Below are 22,992 nucleotides of genomic sequence, written 5' to 3'. Positions count from 1 at the left end.
CTATAGCGAATGTTGACTTCTCATCAGGGTTTATTCAAAGTCGCAAACGTTCACTATACATTTGCCAGCAGTTTTATATTTTTTTTCTTCAACTATGGCTTTGTAAAGCCCTTTTGGACTTTTGTGATTAAGGACTGTGACTTGATTCTCAGCTTAAATATTTTTCTCTCTCTTGGTAGGCTATGCAGATTTTGGACTATTCCATGCTTGTGTAAAATCTTGGACAACTGCACAGATTCTTGACCGCAACATGATTTAAAAAACAAACAAACAAACAAACAAAAAACGTATGGGATGAAAAAGTAAAATGCGCACTTCAGCCGCGCGGGACATTATGGGCAGGCTACTTTTCTTTTCTTTTTTTTAACACTGGCATTCCAAATATGGCAATTTGTATAGCGCGTCGTTTGCACTGACTGCACTGCCATCTCCTGGACGCCACATATAAGATTAATGAAATAAATGCTTAATAATATCTGGCGGGATGTGTGCACCAGGAGTCGGGGCCGAGAAGCAACACTGAGATGCGAAGAGGTGAAAGGTATGAAATGACCTGCTACGGTGCGTCCCGTGTGACCTAACACTTTAACGTGTACAGTTAAGCATACACTGTAATCAGTACTATTAAAAATTACGACGGCTACTTTCTTTGGTAGCCAATTCAAAAACAAAAACAAACCAACAAACTTGATTTTCACAGTTACATGCTCAAACGCAATGCACACTTCACTTATTAGAGCGGCGAGCCAGGAGGCCTGACAGAAGGGAGGCCAAACAAGGAGCAAGATCACAGCGAGACACCGACCTTACACATGTCAACCCATTTAATTGTGTGCCAAATAGGCTTAATGGAACAGCGGGAACTAACCAGAGGAAAGCTGTCTTCCCATATCGAATTAAGAACAGAGACACAATCAGAGTAAAGCTTATTTTATTGAATAGTTTTGAATTTATGTGAGAAAAACAGACCATTCAAAATCTTTTATTTTTCACCAATGAAAATAACTAATTTCCAACCCATGTCTTGCAAACTTGATAAAATGACATCAAAGACAGTAAATAAATATTTAAAAAGTGATGAAAAAGGGACCTTCATTGTTACCTAGTCCTCTAAAATTGGTGGTCAGCGAAGCTTACACTTGTCTACTGCCTGACTGATTTGGAAGTTGTGTTTAGTATTATTACCTGGCCGCAACATGTCATACTGAGATTCAAATAAGAAAGAATAATTTAATAATAATAATAAATTAATTTATAATAAGACTATGAGAGACATTTATCAAGCTTTACTTGGGCCTGGTAACACAAGAGGAGGATGACTGAAAATAAAGTACAGGAAACTGCAGCTTTTACAAACCAATTCACGCCTTTAATGGAATGCAGCAAGGCATTAAATACACAAATCACATTCTTTGAATAATTTGGTATTTAATAATAAAAAAAAAAAATCAAACAATACTGGATTGACAGTCATGTGAGTTCAACTGCATCATTGTAACCTAGAATGTTTTCTTTCTCTGCATCAGAGGTGGAAACGTGCCACTGTCGTAAGTGAAAGCAGATAATTCAACACTTGAGAATTAGAGGACAAACCAAACTGACACTAAGGTAATAAGTGAGAGATTATTTGTTAAACTTTGGACAATACTCTGCATCAAAGCTGTGCCATCAGATGAAACAGTCAATTGTTATTTCTTAACCCTTGATATCATATAGACTTCAATTTAAAAAAAAAAGGCATGTAATATAAACAAGTGCTTCTTGTGGTACATTTGAAGCTCATAAGGAGAGATGCAAACAAAGCGGGGATCTAAACTGAACGGAAGTATTTTCACCATGAAGTTGCAACATTATTCAAGGCCTCCACCAAACATAATCTCAACCATTCACTTCACCATCCACACCATTCACTCAGCAAACAGTTTTATAAAACCATTCTTCCCAATTTGAAAAGAAACAAAAAAGGCAGAACGGGGAGGAAAAGAAACAGTCAGGTGTCTCTTTTACTCTCTGTTCTGTTTCAAGAGCACCGCCTTGCACCTTTCCAACGTGTCCTTGGACACAATTCAAACTCAGTCCCCCAAACGCCACTGCTGGTCCATTTAATTAAGACATGACTCCAAACACAGGATTGTGGCGACAGATGCTTGGCCCAATCTCTTCATAGTCCTTTTTGGTGTGGCAAACCTGGTAGAACTCGGGCTGTGGAACAACAAAGACAAGGACCAGTTAAAACGCAACTGAAATAACTAAAACATAGAAGCATTTAAAATGATATACAAAAATGCCCAATTTCCTGATTTTTCCTGCCTTGAGTCAAACTCAACATTAAAAACAAAACATAGAAAGAAGAGGAGCTTGAAGCCTTTTTTTATGATGACCTTTGACCAACCTCTCCAACACAAAAGTATGAAAAAAGGGAGCAGTGATAAAGCAATATAACACAAAAAGTTACACACTTGCAATTCAAACCTCACCTAGGTCTTGCACTAATGACTCAAGCCAATAGTCGCTACTTTTTGTAGGACAAGAGGTGCCCAGCTTTACCAAAGTAGCACTCTTAAAGAGCAACTCAACAACAAATCTTTTTTTTTTTTTTCCTGATAAAAATGGGTGTTTACATGTCCTGGTCATTATTTTGACATTTTAGTGCATGCTTGTTGAAAGCTTGAATTTGGGGCAAAAAAAAAAAATGTATGTGTGGCGTGCATCATCTTCAGGTTAAACACTGAGATAAGCGCAATATGGCTGTTTGTCCGCTCTTTGGATGGACGAGCACAGACTACCGACGTCACTTCCGTGAAACCAACGTAGTCACGCGGGCACCCACCGTCTCAGTCTCGTACACATCTTAGCGAGTTGGAGTTGGATTAGTAGCATTTGCAAACATCATTATATTGATTTTCAGGTCAGTGATTTATTAGCATAACGTGGTTAGTTTATATAGCATAGCTTGTCGTGGAATAGAAATTATTTGATCATAATTTTCACTGTTGCTGTTAATCACAACCAGACCACATCCAACACTTCTTTTGGTGAGGGGTGGAGCAAGAAGCTGGTTGGGGGTGAGTTGTACTTTAAGTAGAGTCCTCTAAATGAACATTCAAGACATGAACAGAAAAATAGAAGGTACATATTCAGGAAGTGTCAGGCATACCTGCTGTTAATGTATATGAACAGACACTTGTAAATAATTTTATGGACAAATTAAGAGAAAAACTGGATAATTTAGCACAGCACAGAAGGTGACAATGAAATCATTTATAAAAAATAAATAAATAAATATAATAATAATATAAAAATAATAATGCTATTACAAGAATGTGCATCTTTCCACACAAGACAATTCGATACGATGCAGTACATGGGGTGCGACAATTTTAAAATGTAACAATTCAATTTGGTTTGTTAACTCAAAACCGATTTTCCGATTCGAATCAGTGTTTGCTACTCCCCTAATTACATCCCAAAAAATATCTTTGCCCGTCTAAATGGTACTTCATTTATTTTATTTTCCACCTTGAGGTCCTTAAAGCGCTTTACCCCGGGTTTTCACCGGATGCGGTTGCGGTGCGGTGCGTCTTGACTGCGTGCTCCGGACGGGTCAATTTTTTTGTCAATCCACACCGGCTCCGCACAGCTGCGGTCCGGCAGCTCCGTCGCCGCCCACTTTCCAACGTGTCTCGCGGGACCGCGCGCGCGCGCGATCATGTGGCATTTCACAACGACAAACATACAGAAAGTCTGTGCTCAACAGAGGAGCAGAAAGAGAGGTGGACTTCTTTTGATTTAACATTTTCTTCTTCTTCTGCTATGAGATTCCATGCAGCATCCTTTTTTTGGTTGTCCTTGTAAAGTATATTAATAACGAGAGTCGTGTCAGTGCGGGTCCACTCTTTATTTCTGTCTTCCGCGTCCGGCTGCCGCTCAGTACGGCAAGCGAGACGGGCACAACAAGCAATCGCGAACATCAAACTCACAATACATTACAGTCCTTATAAAAAGGATGTGCCGTGTCATATATTATTTTGTGGTTTTCCACCTCCAATATAAACCTCTCCTCGTCCATGTTCGCTGGTGTCTAAACCGTGAATGAGCACATGGCCCGGCGACGCCCACGTCACGTTTTGCTGAAAAACTTGCGAAATAGGAGCTGGCGAGTGTTTTATTCTGAAAGGTAACCGGAAATTTATTTTGAAACTGCCTCGGTCTTCCTGTCCCGCTCGATGTGTTTTGTGCTAGCTTGCCATTTGCCGGAGGCCTACCGCTGCGGCGTCCGGCAAAAATAGAAAATAGGTCTATCCTTGCGGAAGGCTTGCGGCACGCCGCAGGCCTTCCGCAGTCGACACGCAACGCACCCGCAAGCGGTGTAAACTGCACCATTCGAATGAATGGAATCTAATTGCTTGCGTCGCCGGACCGCACCGCAACCGCATCCGGTGAAAACCCGGGGTTACATTCTGAGTACGCATTCCCTACTGATGATGCAGCATCAAGAGCAACTGATTTCAGTATCTTGCTCAAGGATACTTCGACACAGTCTCAATGGCCTGGGATTGAACCCACAACCCTGAGACACCCACTCTACCACTGTCAAGTCAACATATTAAGCCTCTTTGATGCATATCCTTTGAACAACTCTCTCATCCACTGATATTGTTTTGACATTGTGATCAGAACAATCCAGACGTCCGTCAATTAAACTAACTTTATTTTATACAGCTCTATTCATAAATAAAATGCAACATGTGCTGATGGGTTCTGTAATAATTGTAAGGTAGAAATGCTCTTTTTGGGAAGAGCAGAAAGCAGTGCATTACAGTAATCAATCCGATTGGTGATAAAAGCATCTTTGCATAACTCATGCCCATACTAATTTTGGGCACAGTGTACTGTAATTAAAACAAATTCATCCATCCATCCATCCATCTACCCATTCTCTGTACCACTCATTAGTAAAACATAAATATAGTGACAGTCATGGGATATTAAAAAAAATCTAGCAGTGCCCACAAGTGCATATTGCCTTGCTACTTACAGTTGACGCCAACATTGATCCTCCAAACCAGACAGCATATCTCTGCATATGATGAGTGATGACTTGGACATCAATTGGTTTGGGCTGCAGAGAGAAGAATTTGACACAATTTATACCGTACACACCATGTCATGACCAAGAGAGTGAGGGCAAAGCATAATGTTTGTTTGCATGTTACACAATATAAAATGCACACTGCTGTACAAGAATAGATCACATCAATGCAATTAATCTGTGCCTGGTACAGTACACAAATCATTTACACATTTATATACATATAGTCGTCGCCTATAGTTTAAGATTAGTTATAACACATCGTTTCCAGTCTGGTACTAATGATCCACTCTGAAGGGATGATGACGATGATTTATAATAATATGCAAGATCACAGGATTAAATTTCAAGGAAGTATCCACAATCACTTCTCTCACAACAATTTTAAACCTTGATTCACTACTCAAATGTTTTGTTTTGTTTTCCCCCCAGTCTCTGTTGTGATGAAGTACATGTTCCTCACCTTAAGTTTGCCTCCACTGAGTTCTTCGCTCATCTTCAGTCTGGCATCAACAGTCCTCTTTAAATCTCTCTGCAGACGGCGCCCAAAGTCCCTGAACATGGTGGAGCCTCCAGACAGAACAATGTTCTGAGAAAGGAAAAATTAGATCAATCTTTTAATTACAAATCTAAAAGCAGTTAATGGGTCAGTCAGCCAAAGAAAGATTTGTTGAAAAGCAAAGATACTGTGAATTCTTGTTACATGACTGATATGTAATTGTGTAGTTAGTATGTTGCAGTATGTTGGTTACCTTATAGAGAGGACGTCTAACATCAATTGGGCAGTTCTGGATGACTTCATCAACCACTTCAGAAATAGGTTGGGTGAAGTCTGGGTTGGCAAACTAGGTTAGTTGTTTAAAAAAAAAAAAAAAAAAAAAATGAAGACGAGATATTAGGTAAGGGACAAGAAGTATAAGTCTGCCTTGTGCTCTAACCTTGTGCTATATTTAGCTATTTTTCTAACCCCTTTTGCAACTATTTGTCATGTGATTAACATAATTCTAGTGTCGATCATAATCAATTTTGAACATTTTGGTTGTTGTGACTCTAGCCAAAATAAAACTTGTTTGTGGTGTTTGTCTGTTTGTTTTTGTTCAACTTACCTCTGGGTGAAAGAAGATTTCGGGTCCCAGAAAGCGCTCGTATCCCACATCAATAGTGAACTCTTTCTTGCTGATGGCGTTCACGCCGGTGTATTGCTTAATCCACTTGGAGCCATCTGTGTCATACTTATTAAACTCTTTGACAAGATCTGGGCACACGTAGCTGAACCGTTCCTAAAAGGGACATACGGAAATATAATATCCTGACTAATTTGCTTAAATCAACAAGATGAACATTTGACACAGTCACATCATAGCGTCCACTCAAATTTTCTTCAAGTATATTATTTATAGGTTTTATAGAGGTCAGCAGTTCTCCTTGCAGGAAACTATACAACCACTTTGGAGCACAGTGCAGAGGTAATACCACTTTTACAACAATTAATTTGTACAATGTTCCCCCCAGGGCCCCCAAGCTTTACATTCCTTATGTGTATTTCTCTTACTATGGAAATAAACTTAGTATAAGCCATAACTGAGAGTCCATTTAAGTTTAAGTGATTATTGTCATGCTTCCTCTCTTTTCATCCCCTCCTTCTCATCTCGATATGACAGGTCAAGATAGAGGCCACCTCAACCTTAGTCTGGATCTGCATACATCCTGGCTGAATACACTTATTAGTAGGGATGTAACGATAACGGCAATATCATGATATCGCGATATGAAAACGGCCACAATATATCATCGTCATCATGTCACAATATTAAAAGCAGCACATCTGTTTTAAAAAAAAGTCGGGTTGATTTCCATTTGTGTAGTTCTAGCACCCTCTTGTGGCTAGTTGTTTTAGTGCAGTCTAATTTTCACAAGGCATGTTTTGGCCCTTCTATGTTTAAAATCCATGTTAATGGTCAGATGAAGGGTAACATAATATGCTTGTGAACCGAGTCAGTATGTGGAGGAACTCAATGCGTGCTGGCATTAGCAAGTAACTGCCTCAAAATATAGACTATTTATATATAATGTTTATTATTTTTATAATATTTTTAATTTCTGTAATTTACAAAAGCAGAATATATATATATATATATATATATATATATATATATATATATATATATATATATATATATATTTTTTTTTAGTATGAGATGATTTTTGTACAATATTGTGACCTTTTTTTGGATCACCAACCTCCCCAAGATATCGTGATAATTATCGTATCGTGACCTTCATATCGTGATATCATATTGTGATGCTTGGATATTGTTACATTCATACTTATTAGCGGTGTAACAATTACTTAACTAATACAATTATCCAAGTAATCAATAAATATTTTGAAGGCTGCGTGAATTTGGACACCGCCATGTCCAAAGTTATGTCATATGGCTGACAATGTCAAACTTTTTTTTAGACACAGCATAAGTGACATGAACACGACTCTCTTTTAGCCAGCTTGGAACTGATTGTTTAGGGTGACCAATTCACGGATAGCATTCCACTTTTAATTGGTGAACTTGGGGGTAACAAGAGCGCTTCTTAAAAAAAAATGTAGCTTTGCCGATCACAAGATACCGATCCCAAAATAATAAATAGTTCAGCACACTGGAAAGGGTAACAACGTGTACCTATAACAACTGATACTTTTTTATATAGTTATGGCGGAGAGTTGGGAGGAATTAAATATTTTCTTCTTCCCTGGGGGGAGCACTGGCTTCAACAAAAGTGAAAGGAACAAAAAACTGTGCAAGTGTCAAACTATGGTTGAAAATTTGATGGATAATGTAAAAGATATCACAGCACATTAAAGTCAAAAAGAGGACAAACCTTGACTGCCTTTGCTGTCTCGAGTGACTGCTCTGGTGGGATGCCCACCTCCCTCTCTCTTAGAAGCTGCTGGGTGAAGTAAGTAATGTCTCGTCCTGCGATGGGAATGTGCTTTATACAGCTGCCAATAACATAACCTTCAGCCTAGAGGACAAGAACAAATAAACGTTAATAAATAAATGAAACAATTTGATTCAATTTGAAAATAAGGTTGTGATATGTAAAATATAATACAATTTTACAGTGATGTCAATTCAGTTTTTCCGTTATATTCATTCAACAGCAGCACTCCGCCGTTCCTAAATCCGACCCTCTTTTCCTTCGAGCCAGAAACAAACAAAAAAACAAAAAACAAAAAAAAAAAAAACTAAAAAAGTGCACCTGCTGTGCCATCGCGCGTTTCTGATTGGTGGGCGGGTTTCACGCTCGTTCCTGGTTGGCTGCTTCCTCGAGCCACTGTGAATGGTTATGTATGACGTGTGAATTTGGAGTGTGCATGCAGGCAGGGAGAAGGCCGAAGAGAGTTGAGGCTGTATGCACTTGAATGTGCATGGTAACCGTAACCCTAAATATGTATTTATTATTTAATCAATCAAAAAGCACACTAATCTGAACTAATGAGTGCGAGACGTTCCTGGAAGTCAGACTGTCATCATACAGTCTACTCTGAACCATAGAGAGATTGCCAAGTGTCTTTCTGACAACTATCAGTTTCTTTTATAGTTCAGTAAGTATGGTAATAGCAATCGGTGTATTTTATGTGTACAAATCAAGATGAACGTCAGTTGTTAGATTAAAGGTGCTTCCATTTGAAAGAATGCCAGCAACAAAACACTTTATGGCTACAGCGATGGGGTGCCCCTTGCCCCTCGACTCCTGCTCACCCAGGAGTCGTAACAAGATAAGCAGTACAAAATAAATGGATCAATGAAGGGATGTTACCAGTATATGAATTTCTTGAGAAAAAAAAATGTAGATGAAATTAGAACTATGTTTGTGTGAGGCAGTGAGTGTGCACGAGTGAGAAAGAAATTTTGATGAATAGTGGTGGACTAGTGGTTAGCACGTCCGCCTCCCAGTTCTGAGGACTCCGGTTCGAGTCCAGGCTCCGGCCTTCCTGGGTAGAGTTTGCATGTTCTCCCCGTGCCCGCGTGGGTCTTCTCCGGGTACTCCGGTCTCCTCCCACATTCCAAAGACATGCATGGCAGGTTAATTGGGTGCTCCGAATTGTCCCTAGGTGTGCTTGTGCGCGTGGATGGTTGTTCGTCTCTGTGTGCCCTGCGATTGGCTGGCAACCAGTCCAGGGTGTCCACCGCCTACTGCCCAGAGCCAGCTGAGATAGGCGCCAGCACCCCCCGCGACCATTGTGAGGAATAAGCGATCAAGAAGATGGATGGATGGATGGATGGATGGAATAGTGATGGGACGAACAACACGGGTGCGTCAGTACTGTGTTGCTGAGTGCACAAGTGTGAAACCCCGGATTGGTGTGGTGCGTGTATTGCTTTAAGAAAAAATCATGTGACCGATACAGGAAGTGTGTCGTTTAGATGTGCTGTGCCAAATTGTGTTTCTAAGTAAACGTACTGTATTGACATGTGGGTTCGATGGATGGAGATTAAACTGGCTTGGAGCAAAAAAAAAAAAAAAAAAAAAAAAAAAACCTTCTGTTCCTCAAAAATGTATGAATGAATCAATTTTTTGTGTGTTTTTCATGATTGAACACTTTGGTTCACAAAATGCCATACATAAGTTACACAAATTGTTTAACAGACAAATTTGCTACATTTCTGCATGCCAACTCATTTGAGCATTTACACAAAGCAAATGGTGAACTCTTCTCATAAACAACTTAATTCAGTTAACAAACGGAGCAAATGAAATTACGCAAAGATGAAATCACACTGAAACTAGCCATTGAATAAAGTTTAAATATTGTTTCACAGGCTAATGTTGGGTTTACAGCATGCAAGTTTTTCCTTATTTGCATTTTGTTGACCTGCAATGATTTTATATGTACAGCAGGGGTCACTATTGACTGACAAACACAGTTTGTGTAACGTACTCCTTGATCACTAGTAATGAGTGAACGCTTGTCGCTCTACTCTTTATACTTACCACAGGGATGACGTGGGTTACACCATCACCACTGTCAATAACAGTGCCTGTCAACGTCCTCTCGCCTACTTGCCTGGATGTCCAAGAGGCTGCGAGAGCAAGCACGGCCTGTATGGTAGGTCACAAATGTTGGTATCATTACAGCTAAATTAATCGTTTAGTAGTTGCACTGCATCTTTCCTATACACGAAGAGAATTAAGTTGATGGTTCTGACCTGAACTGCAATGTACAGTCCTGGTACATTGAAGGATTCAAACATGATCTCTGCTGTGTATTCTCGGTTTTCTGGTGTGTTTAGAGGGGGCTCCGTCTGTAATTTTAAGCAAAAACACAAACATTATGAGCACACTAACAACTGCTTACAGTGTCACATATTGCCATGAACTGTGTACAGGTATACTGGATGTATAATGGATATTGTGCAGTGAGTCCCTGAGTCCAGCTTTGTACAGGAGACAGAAGAGTCCTCAAAATTTGACTTGATTTGACTGTCAAATCAAAAAAAAACATTTTGCAAAATGATAAAGATGATAAAAAGCCATATTCAAACTTTTTTTTTTTTTTTACCTAACAGTACAACAAATGTATAGGGTAATATAAAATAAGCCCTCAGGAATTATAAAAACCCCTTAAAAGGTCAACATTCAGTTTTTAGGTTAAGTTATGATCCTACATAGGGCGTTAGCATCATTGATAATTGCAAATATGCATCATCAAACGATGGCACCATTAATTTGCTGCTATGGTCCGGTGGCTACACGCCTCTGTGGGCGGCCTATGCAAATTACGCTCATATTTTCATGCTTCATTTGAAGAGCATCACATGTTCCGCTTAAAAAATAAAAATAAATGTACCAAATGGCCTGCAGACTGGTACCGGGTTACAGAGAGATGTTACTGAAATCTAGTTTATCTGTAATTCAAATGTTTATGTATACAGGTTGTTTTAGGTGTTCGGTAAATTTACAGAGAAGTGTTCTCACCAGGAGGAAGTAGTGGTCTTCAGGTTCGGCCCTCAAGTACTTGAAGATGATTTGCTCCATGAAGCGCTCCATAAGGTCCCAGTCTTCCACAATCCCATGACGAATTGGCCACTATTGACATCCAATAATTGAGACAAAACAAAAAACAAAAACAAAAAAAGAGCGAAAATATTATCTAGAACAGCATTTCCCAACGTTTATTAAGACAACATTATCTTTACATAAGAAAAAAAAAGTAGACACGCTAGTTAAGTACCTTCTGCCATCTAGTGGAACAGCACTGAATTGTGCCTGTCCCTACATGTCACTGGCATAGATCGATAATCAAAGATATATTATTTGTAGTAAATAGGCATGGGTCAATTACCATGGCAGTTTATCGTTATTTTAAAAAGTCAAGTTTTCAATAACCACTAAAACCGTCCATCACCTTCTCCTTTTCTTTTTCTTTAGGAGAATCCTCAGAAGGTAACGTCCTGCTGCAATATGGTTGCCTGCTTGCAGACATCACTAAATAAGCCACCTCTTTAAAGTTATTGACAAGAGGCCAGCCACTTTTTTTCCCTCTCATCGAATGAGCACGGAGAGAAGTTACACACCCCACACAGCGATAGGGAGACAAGAGAGAGCAACTTCGCTAACTCCAGCATACTTACACAGATACCTTTTTGCTGCTGATTAATATGCACTGTCCATTAAAAAAACAAAACGGGCCAGTGGGTACTAGTTAGTCCCCCAAGGACAACATGAGTAGCCCACGGGTCTGTTGGAGACTGTGACTTACTAAGAAAAAGTAAAAGAGAAGAGTATGAATTTCAATTATTTATTTTTTTACTTAACATGGTACACGTTTTTTAATGTATCAAATACTCTATGTTTTGTTTAAAATTAAAATACTGTAGATGGTGTTCAATGGAAAAAAATGCTGTTTTTATTCTTTCAAATATTTCAAAAACAAGACACTTTTGATCTATAATTTTAATAAATATTTTTGCTCACCGTTTCCATACCGTCAGACTATTTGCCCATGCTTAGTAGGGTTGCACGCTATTGGAAAAACATGCGATATATGATTGTTGAATATTGTGATAGATATTATTGCGATATTTAACATGTACCTAAAGAAATAACATTTTTTATTATCACATGACTAAATTTTTTTTTTTTTCATGAGGCAAAATAAACAAGCTCAATGTATTAGTTAATTAGCTGTAATTACCCTAGATAATGTTCAACTATTGGATGGTGATGCACATTTAAGTTTGCATCTGACTGGTCAAATTCAGATAAAATCAAACAAACAATTAGATATGAAACTTATTGCAAGTCTTTGCAATATGCATATAGCATGGGCCAATATCACAATATTGATGTCGTTATTGCCCAGCCCTAATGCCTCCTGCCTAGTAGTAAATAAATACCTTTAAAGGAGCACTTGACTCATTGAACAATTTTCAGCAGTGAAAAGTTCATATTTGTCCAGAATGAATGATAACTTCATTATTTTTCATGTACAGTTAATACCTTTAAAAAGTAATTTTTCTATTTGCTGTCGACTGATGATGACGACATCACCTGTGCTCAAGAAGTAGGTAACGACCAATCATGGTTCAACTGTTTTCTGGGTTTGGTTAGCAAACTGAGCCATGATTGGTCGTTAGCTACTTCCTCAGAACAGGTGATGTCATCATCAGTCGACAGCAAGTAGAAAAATTACTTTTTAAGGTGCTAATTGCACATGAAATATAATGAAGTTACCACATTAATTATCGACAAAATATTAACTTTTTACCGCTGAAAATGGCTCAATGAGTCAAGTATCCCTTTACTATTTTACAATTTTACCTATTAAGTGAAATTGGATAATTTCCTGCAATGCAAGCACATTAGCAAACTGTCTCACAGCACACTTATCATTCATCATTAATCTTATCATTATTATCTGGATGATATGAAGATCATTACACCCTTATGGTATTAAAAAAAAAAAAAAAAAAAAAAAAAAAAAAAAAAAAAAAAAAGAGGTAAACAAAGCATTTCTTCTTAATCAATGTATTAATTTATTCATTACATGTATAAAGCCTGTAAGCTGTCTGAAAAAAAAACAGCCACGGTCAAGTACCTTTGTGGAATATGTGGGCTTATCCACAGCTTCATCTCCGATGAAGAAATCCAAGTCATCCACCCCCTTCATCATTCTCCGCTGAGCTTGGTCTCCAACCTTGGCTGACTCTTTGATGGCAATGCCTGACAGGACATTTTTAATTCACACAGTCAGCAAAGGATTCACTTGTGATATTGTTACAGTGTCTATTAAAAGCAGTTTTATTTGAGATAAATGGAAAATAGACATGTATCCACCATTATGATATGTACATAAAACTGTAAACCATTCAAACTTTTGTGCGTCCTTGAAGTACTGAAACACTTCCCATTCTAAAAGGCACATTGCAGGCACTGGGCATTGTGAAGTGCTGAGCTGAATCTATAGTGCAAAACTCACATGATGGAACGATGAACTGTGGCTCTGTGTTCCCCGCATACCCCAGTTTGGTGTACCTGCAAGAGAAAAAGAATTCAAGCCCAAAATGAAAAGCAAACCAAGTTGGTATGTGTAGAGTAGTTTTCCCAATGAATTTCAAGTGGATTTTTTAAAGTGGTTAGGCTGCCAACAGGAAGTCTACTGAAAAAGCTATTCATGACTCAGTTGAATTGTAACAAAGAAATTTGTACATATGAATTTGATTCTGTAAAAACAGCTAAGATGAAATAAATATGAGAAAAATACATATAAGCATCCCCATTCAACAACCAAGAGGCACATGTTAAGCATTTCCGTTGCGCTCCTGTCTTTTTCAAGCAACTACTGTGTGTAGTGTGCTGCAAGGCACAAGCCAACCAGATGTACTACTGTCTTGGGAAAGCCCAGACATCCTGTTCTCCGGGCCAAGAAAGTGATAGAAGTTGACCGCTGCCAAATGACTCGGGGAAATTTAATAGGCCACATCCTGGTCATAATAGAGGAATCTAGCACAACTTATATTTGATTCCATTTTGGAATTCTACCGGGAACAGAGGTAGAAAAGTTTGTCCCGCAATCATCATCCATTAATAAACGAATAACAAAAGAAGAAGTACTCGCACATACACACACAGAAATACTGGCTGGTACCTTTAACTGATTCAATTCACTTATAAAGAGTGTCAGGAACAATGGATGGCTACCAAAGCATTGTATACTTTAACAGACTCAGTACAATCCTCCACCACAGGTGTTCAGGGTTGTAGTTTCCACTCAACTTCAATTGTTATCGTTATAGGTCTCAATTTCTAACTTTTACAGAAAACCTGTGTACAGTTTAATTAAAACATTTTTGTCTCCAAAGATTATAGGTCATTATGCATAGGTGATGTTTTTTTTTTTAAAACATATTTTTCATTGAACTATTAGATAAGTTAATATTATTATAATAGTTGTCTCAAACAAAAACAAAAAAAAACAGACTCTTAGAAACAATATGTGGCAGCAGACATACTTCGGGCCTTCATACCATTCAACAGTCCCAGCTTGCCCACCTCAACCTGCCTCAACAGGCTTGAACTACACGACAAGTCTGAGAGGGGAATATGTATGCAACGGATGGCTAAAGCTAACCTAAATCGAGTGAATTCCTGTGCTAGTTAATACATGATATGTATTAACAATTTAGAACAGTTTAAGATACATTTTAAGCTTATCTGAATGCTAGCTGGTCTAAACTAACTTCTAGCTAGTGTTAATTTTGTCAACAAAAACTACCAGTAAACAAAAATAATTTCGTCAACACACATATTTCATCGGACTAAAACTAGACTAAAACCCACATTAATAAACAATAACGGGGACTAAATCAGTATGCATTTCTAGACTAACGAAGACGAGATGAAAATATACTTCACTTATTAAGAACTGGAGTAAAATCTATGGACATTTTAGTTCACGAACAAAAACGAGAAGAAAATTATATGATTTTATAAAATCTTGTCTGCTAATCTGTCACTGTGACACTGTCATGCGAGAGTGACACACCCTCTTTCACGTCTGCATCAACATGCAACATGTACAAACACATGGGACAAACAGGAGGTGGCTTAACGGTGAAAGCTTAAAAAAAAAAAAAAAAAAAAAAGAGATCTGAAATGTTCAACATTATCTGCTAACAAAAAAAAATATACAGCAGACTAAAACATTGACAGTGTTTGTTGACTAAAACTAGATGAATGAAATTGTTTTCTTGGACTAAAATAAAGACTAAAATGCGAGATTTATAATCAACTAAAAATTGACTAAATAAAAACGGGATGAGAATGACTAACTATGATAAAAACTAACAATCATGATTGAAACTGGATTTAAACTGAGACTAAATTTTAAAATGGTGGATAAATTGAACACTATTTCCAGCTAGTTCATTGCAGAAATTCCAAAACATTATTTTAATCTCCTCCTGAGACACTACCAATAATAGCCTGAGAATGGACCGGCCATTCAGGAAACTCATGAAATTTTGGATCGCCAGTCCACCGATGTGAGGTAGCAATACATTTTTGACATTTGAAACAGCATCTACAATTATAAAACATTGTATAGATATGCATTTTCAAAGGCTCTATTTTTCTTAACTTCTATAAAAGTGGGTCGTGCGACTCGTGCCCTTGCAATAATAGTTGAAAATTATTGGTAGAAACAGCCTACAGTAGGGGGCGGGTGTTTTGTTTTTCTTAAATATGCAATTATTAAATTAAATATTATTTTTGCACAAAATGACTAATAATAATAGAAATAGCCAAGTAATGCACACAACAAATTTATAAGATGACATGAAATGTCCAACAATCTAGGACCAAAATGTTGAATAAACGCAAAAATGACTGCAACTGAAACAGGGTTTGTTTCCTTTTATTTTCTGAAGAAAATGCCATATTACATACGACAACATGTTTGAGAAATTCTCGAAAAGCCCATACAGCAATGAATAACCATATATGGACTAAAAAGAATGAATGAGGAAGTGTGTGCTGGGAAGGCCGCTGCCGCTGTACTGCGCATGCTCAGATATAGCAAAGACATAAGCACTAGCTTCAAAGAACAGCTACAATTTGGTTTCTATAGGATCAAAGAGTACGTGTCCAGTAAAGGACTACTAAAATAATTCAAAAACTGATGCACGATTACAATTTCCTAACAGGTTTGGGTCTAACGATATTATTATAAACACAATTAAATCTACTCGACTATGTATACGACAGGAAGAAACACTGTCGTGAATCGCCAGAGACGTAGGCAATCAAGCAAATGTATTGAACACACGGAAAAGAACCCATCGAGCAGGTTAACAGGTGTAGATGATATTAACTATACCGTTAACAACTTGGCTTGTTGGCTAACCAGGAGCATAATTATACGCGCAGACATACACGCCCCGTTATTGCTGCGGCTACGGACAGCGTCTTTCCCTTGCACTAATAACACCCGGGCCCTTGTGCGAAACAAACATCTTACCCTGTACCGCAGTCAACTACACACGCCGGTAGCCGTCCAGCCATCTTTCCCCACGTTTCTGGTGTGTAGAAAGGGTAAGATGACGCCTAGCAGGCTGTGTCAGCAGAAGAACCCTACCGGCGAGCTTGCCACAGGCGGAACCTCAAGCCCAGCCCGTACAGTAGCGTTTCCACTTTCCACTTCCGTACTCTGCTTGTGTGGTGGAGAAGCAAGATGGCGGAGGCCAGCCTCGTGAAGCAGGACGCAAGCAGGGTCGTATCGCTCTCAAAAAGACATGCTCATTCCACACCAGCTGGTGGCAGCATTTGCCTACTATATTTGAAGCCAAAAGCAAACGAAAGAAGAAACGGAACATTATCATTCTGCCTGTGGAGAAGCAGGAGCCAAGCCACAGTTTCATAAATAAAGAAAGGCTATGGCACATTTTCGCGGACAGATTCGGGGGCCACATTGGGGGGCTAAAAGGGATAACATGCTAATAGATTTCTGGAAAAGGCACGAATGTTTATTTAATTCCTCGCTGGAGTCTTTCTACGACAGGGACATGAAGACAAAGCTGTGGTCCGAGTGCGCCCTGTTGCTCGGGAAATCAGGTATAGTTACGGCTTATATTGTAAACATTTGATAAATACTGTAATGTCAATTTGTCTGACATAATATATAGACTACATTTCAATGTAATGTAGACAGCTTACCCTATTAAGGACTATTATGAAATACTATTATCTTTGTTAAATCGTAAACAACATTTCACAATGTATAATTTCTATTTTCCTCATTTCCACAAGTGATTCAGTGCCATTTATGTTTTTACTGCCTTTACACTTCTTTACACCAGTATCCGATGTTGTGAGAAGATCAAGGTCTCTGCGGACTCAGTATGGAAGGGTGTTGTGGCACCCAGAGAGGGTGAATACGTTTCAGCAAAGGATGCTGAGAGAGAAATTGGATTTTCTGAGACCATACATAGTTCGAAGACGAGGCGATTCCTACCTAGTAAGTATGCATGCAGTGCATCATGTTTTTTCCTGCATGTTTGTTGAGTGTGATTTTGTTCCAGGACGACAAGTCTGATGATCATGAGGACGACGAGGGAGAAATTGAGACCGAGGGGAGTAATGATCATGAGACAGGTACAAGTACATTTGGGAGCCCACTGGATGATTTTGACACAGGGCAAGATCCACATCAGGAATTTCCATCTGAGGCGTCCACCTCCAACCCTTCTTCCTACTGTGCAAATACACAACCTCATCTTGCAGAGACTATGTCCTTGAGCTTTGAACCTCATGATGACAAAAGCTCACCTGATGCTCCTGATCAATTGGCAGCAAATCTGTCAAATCACGATGTATTAAACCAGTTTGTCAATGTCATGCTGGCAGATATGCGTCAAATTAAAGACAATATGGTGCTTATCCGACTTCGTCGAGATATTACAGACCTTGTGTTCAAAGCAGTGGAGGAGGACATGCACAGGCGTAATCCAGTGTCCTTTACGCAGCCAGGAGAAAATGCACAGCTTCCAAGTTCATCAAGGCCTCAAACATGCTTGCAGAGGGTTTTTAAGAGAAAGAACAGGGGGGCTGTAAAGCACTTGAGGAGGTTTTGTAGGAACCAGGCAGGTCAAGCGCTTGAGGACATGAATGGAAATATCCCTCCTCACGCCATAATTCAGGCTTCAGAGGTAAAATTAGAGCTAGATCCACATGTTAAGACAGAGGATGAGACGCTTACTGTTCTGTGACATTCCTGTCAGCATGCTTATATCACTCTTATTCAACAAAACATGTTAAAGATTGCACATAATACTGATAAGAAGCTATAGCGATATGTTGAAGAAAATCACTGTTCTGAGAAATGTGCTTGATTGGTGCTGACTTGATATTGGCACCCTAATTGATAGAGGACATGCTAGTGCATGACCAAACAAGGTTATATATTTATTTATTTTTTCATAATTTATAGACATGAAAAGCAGCTGTCAAAAAACCTATCATCAGAAGCCAAAGAACATGTATTATTTTGTAGCGACAAGCTGAGAGTATCTCTTCATTAAAGAAAATATTTATGTCTCATTGATTATCTGTTTCTGTTCATAAATTGATCCCTGTTATTCAGAAGCTTAAGTTGGGTAAAAGAAGTTGTTACCTCTTTGGTTAGTAGGGATATTTATTTTAATCTAATTTAATACAATGATAACATGAGTGCCAGAGATACTAGATGCCACATGTACATAGCCATATCAAACCCATGTAAACTATGCTATTTTAGATAGTTTGCTCATTATTAAACATCAGATCTTTGATGAGTAAATGACTTGTTGCTTCTTTCAAAGGTTTTATTAAGAAAACGTGGCCTCTGACTTTTACACAACATGCAGTGTCATTGTACATTTTCAAATTTAAAGAATTTGCAGATTGCAATATGAACATCAATTATTGACATTTGACTGTCAATATTGTACATAATACAATGTATTGGATTAAGTACTGTGGTAGTGCTGAAATTGCCACCACAAATATTTATAAAGAAAAAAATATATCTGATTGAAATGGAATAATAATAATAATTTAAAAAAAATAAAATACAAAAATATAACCTCATCTACATATTTTGTATCTATGCTGAACAAAACATAATCGCTCCCATTTGTGAACCCAATGACCCAGGGCTTACTATGTACACAAACGGACAATTTCTCTCAAATATTGTTCACAAATCATTGTCTAAACGTAAGGTTTTAGTGAGCGCTCCTCTTTTTGCTGAATAAAATATACATACGCCCATGTAACAAATGTGGCATATTAATTAAGATGCTGATTAGCCAACGCATGATTATTACACAGGCACTTAGGCAGCACATTCAAACAACCAGTCCAGTATGTGCAAATAATTTGAACAATATAGGAATCATCTCATACCTCATTTTTAGTATTTCCATTGGGCATTTTTCACGTCACCTTGTTTGGGTCCTTAACATTTTCATTCAGGCAACTTTCAGGTTGCTCCTTGAACAGGGTCCTGTTCTCCCCGTTTACACGTGTGGTTCTGTAGTCAACATGGCGGATTTACAAATGAAACTTCTCCGCAAGAAAATCCAAAAAAGGAACGAAAAAAACAAAGAGCGCAAGCTAATCAAGAAGCACACAGAGGACGAAGAGTCTGGTAGGTACTGATCATCAAAGTATGATGTTGCTGTTCTCGGCGGCGACTGGTTGCTTCATTAGCTTCGTTAGCTTGTTGCAGCATGATTTCTAGTTGTGAATTATGATTATTATAACGTTTCAACTAATAAACATCTCATGATTTCGTTGGTATATTGAGCTCATAACTGCCCGGAATCAATTTTATGATATCGTTTATGTCTGTAAACGAGAGGTTTTGTAAACATCCATTTGATTTGTGTCTTGTGTGGCTAAATGAAAGTTATTGAATTTCCACGAAACTAATTCTAACAGAAGTATATTATGTATTCAAGCAGTGCACTCAAATGCATCAACATTAACAAGGTGGATGAAGTAAAGTACAGTACATCAGTTTTGATGGAAGACATTATGATTGACATTATGATTCAACGTTTTCCGCAGTGAAGTCAGACCGTGTGGAGGAGAAATACCCTCAAGAAGCGCGTAAAGCTAAAACTAAAACCCAGGAACAGCAGAAGCAGGACGATGAGCCAGTTGACATTCAAGCAGGTGCACAGGGAAGCACTGTAAAGCAGAAGAAAAAAAAGAAAAGAAAGGCACCTCTCACGGCTGAATCACCAGGTAACACAACTTAAAACTGCACCAATTACTGTTATTGCTCAAATTGATGTCATAATCCTTATTTCAGCTGAGAAAAAGCCCAAAACTGTACACCAAGTAAATGGAGAGGAAGAAGGCGGTGAGATGGCTGAAGAAGAGGAGGAAGCAGTCAAACCAAAGGAACAGGAGGGGGATGTTGAGGAAGATGATCTACCTGAGCTTCCGTCTGGATTGACAGGTAATTTGCATTTGCCATTCATCTGTTTTTTTTGTTTGTTTGTTTTTTTGTTTTTTCCTTTAATGCATATCAAGGCAAGGGTCGCAGGTGAGCTAGAGCCTATCCCAGCTGACTTGAGGCAGGGGGTGGTGAAATTACGCTGTGTTGTATTTGTTACATTTGTAAATTTGTGAAACTCATGATACTAATTTACATGAATACTGTTGCCTTAAGTGTTGCCCTTTCAATGTTTCCATCATGAAATGGGTGTCAGTCAAGGCGCACATCGACTCTTGTGGTTGTCTTTGTGATGAGAGGAGTCACCCCTTACTCCTCTGATAAGACTAACTGCAAGCACATGTTACATTGTATTGTTAAATGTAGGGCGACAACTAAAGATTGTTTTAATAATTGTTTAATTGGTCTATTTTTTCTCAATTAATTTGATGATTGCTTAATTGAATCAGATTAAAACTGTAATTTCCATCCCTTTGTAGAAAAACTGCACATTTGAAATTTTCAGTAAACATCATGCACAAACAGGTATCAGGCGTGAACATCCCAGAGCTCTTAAATTGATTAACTATGAATAAAAACAAAAAGTTTCGATGGCAAAAGTATTGACAATAGGCCAAAAAAACAAAATCATACAAATTTCTGCTGTATAATGTCTTCCATATGATGTCATTTTCAGACAACAGCAAGGGTCAAAATAACTGCCCGTGAGATGGATAAAACTAGTGAAGTTAAAGGGATACTTCACTTATTTAGCCCATTAGAGAAATAAAAAGTTAATATTTTGTCTATAATTAATTTGATACTTTCATTATTAGTACCTTTCAAAACACATTTTGGAACTTGCTGTCCGTTGAAAATGACATCAAAAGGGCTCAGGTAACCAATCACAGCTCACCTGTTTTCTCGGTTTGGTCATTTGACATTCACAAGCTGAGCTGTGATTGGTTACCTGAGCCCTTGTGGTGTCATTTTCAGTCGACAGCAAGTTGAAAAATGTGTTTTTAAAGGTACTAATTGTATGTGAAAAATATTGAAAATATCAATTTAATATAGGCAGAATATTCATGTTTGACTGGCCAAAATGGCTAAATAAGTAAAGTATCCCTTTAAATAGTTAAATGTGTTTCATGAAATGTAGTAGCAATTGTAATCTTTTGTTGTTTCTGTCAGGAGCGTTTGAGGACACGTCTTTTGCTTCTCTCGCTGAAATGGTGAGTGAAAACACACTGAAAGGAGTGAAGGAGATGGGCTTTGAACACATGACGGACATCCAGCACAAAAGCATTCGTCCTCTGCTGGAGGGAAGGTGGGCATCCCATTCTCGGTCATTTGATATACACACTTAGCAGAGCTGTATGCTTACTGAATTGAAATAAATTGTAGCTATTACTAACATTGAATTTGTCGATTCTGTGATGGACAGAGATGTGCTGGCTGCTGCCAAGACCGGGAGTGGTAAAACCTTGGCCTTCCTAATCCCATCCATTGAGCTCATCTACAAACTCAAGTTTATGCCTAGAAACGGTAAACCTAATCCATTGTTTATTATTGCCCATTGGCTGGGTGTTGATTGTTGTGCGGGTTCGACTTATTGGACTGAATGTTTGTTTTGATTACAGTAGCGTAAATTGTTTTTGTCTGCCTTCTTTCTGTCAGGGACTGGAGTGGTGATTCTTTCTCCGACACGCGAGTTGGCAATGCAGACGTATGGCGTGCTGAAAGAACTGATGACCCACCACGTGCACACCTACGGCTTGATCATGGGAGGCAGCAATCGCTCAGCAGAGGCTCAAAAACTGGCCAATGGTGTCAACATCGTTGTGGCAACGCCAGGACGTCTACTGGATCACCTCCAGGTGAAGTGGAATCTCGCAGTATAATAATATCAAGATAATATAATAGTCATCAAAAATGCCTTTACAAAAAAAAAAAAAAAAGACTAACAAAATTTATCATGTTGAGAGAGAGAGACACATGAGAGCTGTGTACAGCACATGACTAGCGCCTGTGTGACGTTTCTCTGCTCACTTTTGTAGCCAGAGCTTTTCATTTGTTATACATAAATATTTTTGGTCTTATAAGAATTAAAAAAAATAAATAAAAAAAAAAGGCAAATGTGAAGCATGAATTAATAGTTAATGACTTGACTTGCAGTTTTTAGTGTTTACTATGTTGACCTTAACATCATTCTGCCAAATAAGGCAATTAAGGCCTAACACGTTATAACAATAATGCTAACGAATCTGAAGCATTATCGCTCCAACTTTGCATGTTTCATGAGACAATGATATGTAAACATGCCCTTCTTAACTAGACACTTTATGAATCAATAAATATACACATTAGAAATTGTTGGTCAACGAACCCAATTGGAGCCTTTGCAAATTGAAAATTA

At 38.3% G+C, this 22,992-nt stretch overlaps 2 protein-coding genes and 1 long non-coding RNA gene across 3 annotated transcripts in view; 2 read left to right on the top strand and 1 right to left on the bottom strand.

Annotated features, from left to right (window-relative positions):
• Window positions 1-1,347: 1,347 nt before the first annotated feature.
• On the bottom strand, window positions 1,348-16,899 carry LOC144030453 (actin-related protein 3). Its single transcript, XM_077536777.1, has 12 exons — window positions 16,614-16,899; window positions 13,575-13,630; window positions 13,194-13,318; window positions 11,072-11,182; window positions 10,303-10,398; window positions 10,088-10,195; window positions 7,970-8,113; window positions 6,199-6,372; window positions 5,845-5,937; window positions 5,556-5,681; window positions 5,039-5,122; window positions 1,348-2,202 (listed from the first exon to the last, which is right to left on the bottom strand). The coding sequence occupies exons 1-12, from the start codon at window positions 16,655-16,657 to the stop codon at window positions 2,107-2,109; spliced, it is 1,257 nt and encodes a 418-aa protein (XP_077392903.1). The 5' UTR covers window positions 16,658-16,899; the 3' UTR covers window positions 1,348-2,106.
• LOC144030454 (uncharacterized) lies at window positions 16,789-18,929 on the top strand. Its single transcript, XR_013287266.1, has 3 exons — window positions 16,789-17,206; window positions 17,452-17,609; window positions 17,674-18,929. It is a non-coding gene; the product is annotated as an uncharacterized LOC144030454 (long non-coding RNA).
• A 658-nt stretch (window positions 18,930-19,587) lies between these two features.
• Window positions 19,588-22,992, top strand: part of ddx18 (DEAD (Asp-Glu-Ala-Asp) box polypeptide 18) — a 7,934-nt gene continuing 4,529 nt past the window's right edge. Inside the window, exons 1-6 of the mRNA XM_077536332.1 lie at window positions 19,588-19,781; window positions 20,204-20,383; window positions 20,451-20,600; window positions 21,768-21,903; window positions 22,021-22,121; window positions 22,254-22,453. Coding sequence (XP_077392458.1) covers window positions 19,676-19,781; window positions 20,204-20,383; window positions 20,451-20,600; window positions 21,768-21,903; window positions 22,021-22,121; window positions 22,254-22,453 — 873 coding nt within the window. The 5' untranslated portion in view covers window positions 19,588-19,675. The remainder of the gene's footprint in view (window positions 19,782-20,203; window positions 20,384-20,450; window positions 20,601-21,767; window positions 21,904-22,020; window positions 22,122-22,253; window positions 22,454-22,992) is intronic.

The sequence above is a fragment of the Festucalex cinctus genome, chromosome 11 (assembly GCF_051991245.1).
Source record: "Festucalex cinctus isolate MCC-2025b chromosome 11, RoL_Fcin_1.0, whole genome shotgun sequence".
Taxonomy (NCBI): domain Eukaryota; kingdom Metazoa; phylum Chordata; class Actinopteri; order Syngnathiformes; family Syngnathidae; genus Festucalex; species Festucalex cinctus.
This window is presented reverse-complemented; position numbering and strand designations above follow the sequence as displayed.